Source organism: Labrus bergylta, chromosome 12 (genome assembly GCF_963930695.1).
Source record: "Labrus bergylta chromosome 12, fLabBer1.1, whole genome shotgun sequence".
NCBI classification, from domain to species: domain Eukaryota; kingdom Metazoa; phylum Chordata; class Actinopteri; order Labriformes; family Labridae; genus Labrus; species Labrus bergylta.
Window position 1 is genome coordinate 7,692,439 of NC_089206.1, and position 9,761 is coordinate 7,702,199.

At 45.9% G+C, this 9,761-nt stretch overlaps 1 protein-coding gene across 2 annotated transcripts in view; it reads left to right on the forward strand.

Annotated features, from left to right (window-relative positions):
• Window positions 1-9,692, forward strand: part of iqsec2b (IQ motif and Sec7 domain ArfGEF 2b) — a 30,752-nt gene extending 21,060 nt beyond the window's left edge. For both annotated transcript variants that reach the window (XM_020637285.2, XM_065960997.1), the window contains exons 2-14: window positions 84-378; window positions 537-854; window positions 1,011-2,065; window positions 2,178-2,339; window positions 2,493-2,615; window positions 2,713-2,879; window positions 4,334-4,473; window positions 4,579-4,704; window positions 4,826-4,925; window positions 5,022-5,183; window positions 5,370-5,555; window positions 5,786-5,835; window positions 6,157-9,692. In XM_020637285.2, coding sequence (XP_020492941.2) covers window positions 84-378; window positions 537-854; window positions 1,011-2,065; window positions 2,178-2,339; window positions 2,493-2,615; window positions 2,713-2,879; window positions 4,334-4,473; window positions 4,579-4,704; window positions 4,826-4,925; window positions 5,022-5,183; window positions 5,370-5,555; window positions 5,786-5,835; window positions 6,157-7,344 — 4,072 coding nt within the window. In that variant the 3' untranslated portion in view covers window positions 7,345-9,692. The remainder of the gene's footprint in view (window positions 1-83; window positions 379-536; window positions 855-1,010; window positions 2,066-2,177; window positions 2,340-2,492; window positions 2,616-2,712; window positions 2,880-4,333; window positions 4,474-4,578; window positions 4,705-4,825; window positions 4,926-5,021; window positions 5,184-5,369; window positions 5,556-5,785; window positions 5,836-6,156) is intronic.
• Window positions 9,693-9,761: the final 69 nt, after the last annotated feature.

The window sequence follows — 9,761 nt, forward strand, 5'->3', positions numbered from 1 at the left end:
TCCTGTTTGCACTGAAAAATGTTTGGTGAGTATTACTCACAAGTGGCTCATTGTCAAAGCTTCTGCTCATTTTTGTCTTGTAGTGTGGAAGGGGACTCCCAGTGTCCAGACACTGGCACCCACAAAGACAGCTCATTCAGCCAAACGCCTTACCTGCGTGGGTCCGAGCGCTACGCTGACAGCAGCAACATCGTGCCCTCTGTGTCCAGGGACCCCTCACACGTGTCCGTCTCCAGTTCAGCTAGCTTGGCCTGGGCACTGCGAACAAGACACCAACCCGCAAGTCTGGCCCTCCGCAAGCAAGAGGAAGAGGAGAACAAGAGATGCAAGGCCCTGTCGGACAGCTATGAACTCTCAACAGATCTCCAGGATAAGAAGGTATCAATGCTGAGGCTGTTGTTTGTGTTGAGAATGTCTGTGTTCTTTGGACGGCACCCATGTGCAAACGTTATGCAGACCAGTTGGGATTGAAGATGCACGTCAACAAGATGGATATGATGTAATCTGAATTCTTTCCCCTTGCAACCTTCTGCCAGGTGGAGATGCTGGAAAGAAAATATGGAGGCTCCTTTGTAAGCCGCAGAGCAGCGAGGACCATTCAGACTGCCTTCAGACAGTATCGCATGAACAAGAACTTTGAGCGCCTCCGAAGTTCTGCGTCAGAGAGTCGCATGACGCGCCGCATCATCCTGTCCAACATGAGACTACAGTATTCATTTGATGAGCGGCAGCCTCAGCAACAGGCCCAGACACAGACCAACTTCACCCACAGTGTGGCCATAGGTCCTCCTCATTCACCCGACCCGGACCGCCCAGGAGACTACACCCGCCTAGAGGACTCCTTTTCCAAACAGGTGAAAGACATTTCTTATCATGTCAGGCATATCTGGTACCACCAGCCTTTGATTCTTAATGCTTTAGACATTACATTTTAATCTGAACTACAAATGTTGGAGCTAAAGTACTGATATCAAGCATGTCTGTCAAACTGAATGTGTTGTTTCCTCCAGGTCAAGTCCTTAGCTGACTCCATAGACGATGCCCTCACCTGCCGCGCAGGACGCGATGACTCCCAAGAGGGCAGCAGGGAAGGTGGAGGCATCAGTGAAGACTTTGGGGAGTGTGTGTGGAGCAGCAGTAGCAACCCCTCCTCTCAACGAGGTTTGGGAGAACGGGCCAGGGGTGCAGGCGGAGGACTCAGTATGCACGGTGACAGCACGGCCACCTCATACAGTGACGTCACTCTTTACATGGATGATGGCATGCCGTCGTCACCGCTGTCCCTAGATCGAGCGCCCAGCAGCACAGACACAGAATACTGGGGTCCAGGTGGAGGTGTCGGAGGACGTGAGGACAGCAGGGACACTGAGGGAGGGGGCAGCAGTAACAGTCGGCGCAGCACCCCGTGTACTGAATGCAGGGATTATCGTTTAAGAGGCGCACATCTGCCTCTTCTTACTATTGAGCCGCCCAGCGACAGCTCGGTGGACATGAGTGACCGTTCAGATCGAGGCTCCCTGAGCAGGCAGCTGGTCTACGAGCAGGAGTCTGGGGTAGGGGCTGGCTCCCCTCAGGGAACCCTCAAACACTCCCCCAACACAGGCACCCGCCCTTCGTCCACAGCAGCTGCTCAGGGTCAGACCAGAGCCCCTGGCAGACCCATACCAACACATATTCCTCACCAGGTGGCCGCACACCACCACCACCACCACCATCCTATCCACCACCATCAGTACCCAGACACACCCTCGTCCTCCTCATCTCCACAGCAACCCCCCACCACCCCTCTGTCCTCCTCCTCCTCTACAGCTCTGCCCTCCGGCGGTCTGGAGCAGCCGTGCTGCTCGGATGGAGACAACGATTCACTCAACTCCACCACCAACTCCAACGAGACGGTCAACTGCAGCTCTGGATCCTCGTCTCAGGACAGCCTGCGGGAGCCTCTGCCCCCTCTGGGGAAGCAAACCTACCAGAGAGAGAGCCGGCACAGCTGGGACTCACCGCCTTTTAACAGCGATGTGGTTCAGAGACGCCAGTACCGCATAGGTCTCAACCTCTTCAACAAGTAAGATGCTCCTACTGCTAATGAACACCAAAATCCTTTGAGACCAATTGAAGGTAATCATGTAATAAGCGCTGCGAAACTGTCGTGACAAAGTCCTTTTCCTTGACAATAGGAAGCCAGAGAAAGGGATCCAGTATCTGATAGAGAGAGGTTTCGTATCGGACACTCCGGTCGGGATTGCTCGCTTTATCCTGGAGAGGAAGGGCCTCAGCAGGCAGATGATTGGGGAGTTCCTGGGAAACCGACAGAAACAATTCAACAAAGATGTCTTAGAGTGAGTATTTGGATTGACAGAAAAACTAAATCTGTATATTAAGGAAGAGAAAACGTTGATCCAAACACAAAGCACTTCTGTGTAATGTTTCTGCAAGTCCATGCTTTGCAGTACTATAGGTTAGACTGGCACCGCTTGTGTCTTTTGTTCCAGCTGTGTGGTGGATGAGATGGACTTCTCAGGTATGGACCTGGATGATGCTCTCAGGAAATTCCAGGCTCAGATTAAAGTTCAAGGAGAAGCCCAAAAAGTGGAGAGGCTCATTGAGGCTTTCAGGTTTGTGAATGTGATGGACGAGTTCATATTAATTTAATTTTAGCAACTGTCCATATGGTGTTAATGTTTGAACATGTGTCTCTGTGTCTCCTTGCAGTCAGAGATACTGTGTGTGTAACCCGACCCTGGTTCGGCAGTTCCAGAACCCGGACACCATCTTCATTTTGGCTTTTGCCATAATCCTCCTCAACACAGACATGTACAGTCCAAATGTCAAAGCTGAGAGGAAAATGAAACTAGAGGACTTCATCAAGAATTTGAGAGGTAATTATAATTTTAAGCTTATACTGAATAAGATCAGTATTGAGGTAGATTCAAGTCGCACTGAAATAAAAATGTATTTTTTTTTGTGTTACAACACACATACAGTTTCTACTTCTCAAATGACATGGTCTGTGTTATCTTGTGTCATGTGTTAAATTATAAAGCAAAGGGAGGAATTTATGTCAATACAATAGCTCCCCTTCTTTTAGTCGCCTTCTTTTTGACCAGTGACTTCAATATCAAATATCTTCTTACAAATGGAAACCTTGTTATAACACAGGGCATTCATTTATACATAAGACAGTCAAGTCTGTTTACCATAGATAATGATAAATGGACTTGAGCTTGTACAGTGCTTTCTGGTCTTCTGACTACTCAAAGCACTTTTACACTGCAGGTCAAACCTACCCATTCACACACTGATGGCAGAGGCTGCGACTGTATGTGTCCATCAGTATTACCTAATGTATTCATACACATTCATATGCTGTTGACGAAGCAGCAGGAGCAACTTGAGGTTAAGTGTCTTGCCCAAGGACAAATCGGACATGTTGCTGGGGATTGAACCCCCGACCTTCTGTTTGAGAGACATCCGACTGTACCGCTGAGCCACAGCTGACCCGATAGGCAAAGCAGAGAGTCATACTGAGCGGGTCAGCAGCCTGCTCCTCAACACAAGAGCCACAAGCTTTGACTTATAACCAAAATTAACTCTCCCTCTCAAGTTTCCAGCTAAATTACACTATAAGACCAAAGGTCGGTGGACAACTGACCATTCAGGCTTGCTGGACATCCCATTTTAAAATGTTAATATTCAGTTGGACCCCTCTGTAGCTTTAAGCCAAAAAGAGAATTTCTGAGGTCAGCGAATGATGTTTGACGAGTCAGGTCAGGTAATGATGTTTGACGAGTCAGGTCAGGTAATGATGTTTGGCTCGCATTCAGCGTTATGTTTCCTCTCAAAGGTTGTTTAAGGGTTTAGGTCAGGTCTCTGTGTAGGTCAATCCAGTTCCTTCAGTACTAGATAGTCTACTATCTAAGTATAACTTTAACATCATGATGTCTGCCTATGACACGAAGGCTACAGTGTGAGTTTGTTTACTTTGTGTGTCTGTTCCCACTGTGTAACACAGTCTGTCTGAAAGCCTGCCAGCTCAAACAAACATTCCCCTTGAACTAAAATGTTTCTGATACTTTCTAACAAAATCTTTTTTTTTTTTTATAGAAACCTTCATTTAATAAATACACTGACATTAAACACCTGCAACAAACGATGACTTGATTTTAGTATGACTTTAAGTAGTGATAAGCTTTCAAATGTGTTTTTTGTCCTCCTTCTCATGAAAATTATAAATCCATTAAGATTCATCACACTGTTTAATTTGTGCTCTGTCCAGTGCATCTTTGATTGTCATCATTTAACAAAACCTTATCTCTCCCTGTCTCCACCAAAGGAGTTGACAACGGTCAGGATATACCCAGGGACCTGCTGGTTGGCATCTATCAGCGGATACAGAAATGGGAGCTGCGGACCAACGACGACCATGTGTCCCAAGTGCAGGCGGTAGAGAGAGTCATTGTGGGAAAGAAACCTGTGAGTGTTGTAGCCGAATGCCGAGCAACATGAAGAGCTTTTAATATAGTTCACAGTAGCTACTATTACAAAGCTAATCGTTTTGTTCTGTATTTGTCTATGTAGGTGCTGTCCCTTCCACATCGTCGGCTGGTGTGTTGCTGCCAGCTGTACGAGGTCCCTGACCCCAACAGACCTCAGAGGACAGGAGTGCACCAGCGAGAGGTCTTCCTCTTTAACGACCTTCTGGTGGTAAGACTCAGATTTATTGTTTTTTTTTTTTAAGGCAAGGAAGACAAATAAGCCAGCTCATTAAAAAAAAAAAAAAAAAAGTCTTGTTAAATATTAACAACCCATTTATGTTGTGTATCAGGTGACCAAAATATTCCAGAAGAAGAAAACCTCAGTGACTTACAGTTTCAGACAATCTTTTCCTTTGGTTGAGATGCAAGTGCACATGTTTCAGAACTCCTGTAAGAGACCCGTTTTCTTTTTTATACATTTCAATGATTTCCTAATTTGCCTCTATGAATATTAAGTGTGGGTTTTTATCTGTTGAAATCTCTCAGACTACCCTCATGGTATCCGCCTGACCTCAGCGGTCCTGGGCGGGGAGAGGAAGGTTCTTATCGTCTTTATGGCACCCAGTCAACAGGACCGCACCCGCTTTGTGAGCGACCTCAGGGAGAGTGTTGCTGAAGTACAGGAGATGGAGAAATACAGAGTTGAATGTAAGCACTCCATCTGCTGGTCGTTGCTAGAAATCATAGTTTTTAGTGTGTATGCTTATATTTAAAGGTTTCCGAAATGGGGTTTTAGTTAAAAAAAAAAGCTGATGGTATTCGAATATGGTTTAGTCTTATTCATCACATCCTTCTGATTTTGAATTCCCCTGTGACCTTTCTGTTTATTTCCAGCTGAGTTGGAGAAGCAGAAAGGTGTGATGCGGCCCAGTCTGCTCACTGGAGGAGTGGTTGGAGGAGGTGTAGGTTTGAAGAGCGATGTGGTGAATGGCACCATGGGAAGGACAAGTTTTGACGACAACTGCGAGGGTCTCAAACGCTCAGGGCTCAGCTCTTCTCTCAGGGACCTATCGGACACAGGTGAGTCAACAGAACCTCAGAGATGGGGGGCAATCCTATTTCCTTCCTGTTACCAGGGTTTGAATTGGGGGAGCACAGCTTCTAAAGTGAGAGTTAAACTATTGCTGCATCCTTTTCCTCTTTCTTGCTGTCAGTGAGACACTGCTCTGAAGCTTTTCTCTTTTTTGAAATTGTGCAAACATTCAAATCTTCCACTCTTTGTTAACCTGACTCTTCCTGGTGGGGTGCAGGGAAACGTGGTCGCAGCAACAGTGTTGGTTCTCTGGACAGTACCATGGAAGTAAGTCTTAAAGACTTGATGTGGCCATGCTAATATACATGTTTTCCCCCTCAGTGATGCTACATCTTCCAATACATGCCCACTGTGTAAACACTGATTGTGCATATACTTAGATGGTGTGCATGTGTACAAGCATGCGCCCGTGTCCACATGTACTTGTCTTGCACTTACACCTGTTGCTTCGTTTTGTGTTGTCATTCTTTCCCCCAGCATGTTTGTTACCTCCAGATACAAATATGTCTGGTGTGAAGATGTAATTGGAAACAGAATTTGAATCATCCAGTGATTTTTCTAAAGCATGATGATGCTCTATCCTCCCAGGGCTCCATCATTAACAGTCCTCAGCCTCATCAGCGCTACCCGATGCCAGGTGTGATGCCTGGCTGCTATGGAACAGAAGACTTCCGGCCCCACCGCCCCATCCTGAGCCCCGGAACGGGGGTGGGGGGTGGGCCGGGGCAGCAACATACCACTGCTGGGACAGGAGTTGGGGGAGTCTCCAGCAGTGTAGAGAGAACAGGAGTGGGGAGTGGCCCTGGGGGGAGCAGCAGCAACAACAACAGCAGCTCTTTCCTGGGATCCCTTTTCGGCAGCAAACGCGCCAAACCACCAGGCCCTCTTATTCCACCGGGGCCACCCTTCCCCGCGCCTGTCCCCCCACCGACTACAGGAGGGCCCCCTCCTCTCTCCCCTTCATCTCTGTGCCAGATGGACGGGGGACCCTCCAAGATCCAGGCATTGCACGCACAGTACTGTCACGTGGGAACCGTGCAGCCTCCACCACCTTACTACCATCACCATCGTTACCACGTCCAAACTGTCCCTCCTCCACTGCAAGGTATGGTTCCTCATACTATACAGCGAGGCCCACTACCCTGTCGGCCACCGCTTGGCCCCCCACATACTCAGCACCCGCAGCTGGCCCATCTCTCCCAGCTTTCCCAGCATGGCCTTGCGGGTCGTTACACCAACATGGTGGTGGGGTGTCCCCCCCCCCTTTCTCCTCTCTCCCAACATTCCCAGAACCCACAGTTCGCCCTGTACCACGCGCAGCCCACACACTCTATCAGAGGGGGCGGCGGCCCTGGTACCAAACTACCACTAACCCTGTCTCACTCCCACCCGCACCCACACGCACACTCCCAAACCCACCCCGGACACGTTCACACACCACACCCAGGCAGCCATTCCACCCACCAAACACACTTTATATTCGGCACTCTGCCCCACAACCTACCGTCCGCTACCGTCAATGCACATCACGCTGCCACCGCCGCCCCGTATCTGCCCCAGTACCCTCCTCTCTCTTCCATCCCCCCTCCCCCACCACACTCCCCTTTACCCCCCCCTTCGTCCCCCCTTACCCCTCTTACACCACTCTCCCCTCACCCCCCCCAGCACCCCGTGCAGCCTCAGCAGGGGCCGCAGGTGACGGGGGCTGGAGCGACAGGTACAGGGGGCAACAGCTCCAAATCCAAACCTATCAACCGGATAAGCACCGTGGTGTGAGCAGAGTGTCGGGACCCAGGGGTCACAGGTCAGATTACAGAGTGGAGGAGGTTGGCAGAGCAAGAGCCAGATCCAAGTCTGCCAGGACAGAAAGTAACAGCAGCAGCGCGAGTGACAAGAGGAAACGCAGTTTGCTTCGTCTCTGTTACTTTCACCTCCGTTTCCCACACATGTAGATGGACACATAAAGCACAGCAAGAGTTAGAATAGCATGTGCACACATCAGTGGAACCTGCACACAGATATGGACAAACACTCCTCACATTTCTGCACATAATGTCAAAGAAAGTCTATAGCCATATAATTTAAGATGAAACTAAATCTATATCTAAGTATATTGCCTCAGTTTAAAATGTTTCAAGTCTTGTTGAGTCTAATTGAGACTATATTCATGTAAAGTACCAAAATGTGATAATGTGACACTGGAAATACAGAGACCATATATGTTGAGCTGCTTACATGGGGATGTAAATAAAGACTAAACCCACTGACTGCATTTCAACGCAGTTTGCCATTGAGAAAAGCAGAGAGTTGCAAAAAATGTCCTTTGACTTTGCAATAATTTTCCTGGCTTCATGATGTCTCCGTCTATTCCTGCAGGTTCTGCTTTGCTGATAGGCATCTTTTTTTTTTTTTCTAAAAAAAAAAAAAGAACCTCAGATATGTTGCTTTGTCTTAAACTTCTAAAACCAGTGCACGGTTTCCTGACAGTCTTTTTGCTTAATGGTCTTTTACATGTCAACAGGATCCACCTGGCTTTATAATGCATTCCTTGTGGGTTATGGGAAATTAATGATACAATCAATCATATATTTTGAATGTTTCTGAAGCTTTTTGCTGTTTTATCGATATTATAATACCTGCTATGAGTATGATGAATATTGTCCAATATTTGTTTTGATCAGTGATTAATTATATCAGCAGATGTTCGTACATGGTTATAGAGAGTATATGCACATATAAATTCCCTCAGTTTGCCACAGCCACCAGAGGGTTCCGATATGTGAAGTGTGATTTATTTCCATAGTACCATGGTTCCCATTAGTTCATCCTTTTAATTATTAGTATTATTGATTGTTCAAAATAATGACTGGGGTTTTGTTTTGTTTACGTTGATTTGAACACCAACATTATTCCTCCTTTTCTGTTTTGTTTGATGTGAGCAATAGGCACAATCTCTTAAATGGGGCAATTAACAGAACTTGAATTTACAATGGATCTGAGTTACTGTTTAATTTATGACATTTTTGAGGCTCGTAGTCTTGGAAAAGGGCTTTTATTAGGGTTGTGGAAAATGAGAAAAAGGCCCTTGATAATGCCATTTCTTCATCACTATACAGCATCGATGCTCGCCTCTTTGCAGCAATGAGATTTTGTCATTTGTTTTTTTTTTTCTGTTTTGAAGAAGCACGTTTTTTTTTTTTTTTTTACATGAGGTTTTGTGGTTTTGCACATGTGATGTCATAAGTCAGAAATGGCCTTCTTATCCTCCCTCTTCAGCCACTTTTAAAGATATCGTATAACATCAGTGCTGTTGAGCGCTTATTGTTTAAACACAAAAAAAGTCAAAAGTGTTAAAAAAAAAAAAACCCTGCAGGTTCATTCTTTTTTTCTATGATGCCCCTTTTGCTACAGCATTTTTTGAGGTTGTGACTGAGTACTGATGCCATCGGTGCCGTTCATCCCAAAGGGAAAACTACATGTCTTTCTGATTTTAGGGGAGAAAGAATGGCTGTTGAGAAAGAAAAAAAAAGTCAGAGGAACAAGCTACCCAAAAAGATGTCAAAGTTGAACGAGATCTGAATCCTCAAGAAAGGATTTCAAGGAGGTTTGGAGATAGTCAAGAATGTCAGATGAAGATTTTAAAAGTATGTGTTGGCTAGCCTTTCTTTTTAAGTGTGTCTTTTTTGGCTCTTCTTGCATGAATATATCTGCACTTATTGAATAGATTGTATTGTATAAACCTGAATGTACAGAATATACTATACATAGGCTTCTTATCATAACTATGGGATGAACACTTCCCATTCTGTATTCAGGTGTGTGCATGTGAGTGCCACTAAGTGTGTACATAACAAAGGGGGAGGGGGGGTGCAGAGGTGATGTTGGCCAAAAGAATTATTGACTTTTTTTTTTCGTTTCTTATTATTTAAGACTGAAGGTGAGAGAATGAGTTTTTGTGCTATAAATTGAAGCCTAAAAAGTGTATATGTCAGTGCACTTATTGATATCATTTAAAACAAATGATTTCAATTTTTCCTTTGTGTATGTATTATGTGTACTGAAAGAATAGAGAACTGAGATGTGAATATTTATTGCTTCTGATAAATTAAAGTGTCCTTGCAGTGCCTGTGTCTACGTGTCCAGTTCTTACACCACAAACATCTGTCACTATTACACAACTCAAATAAGCACAT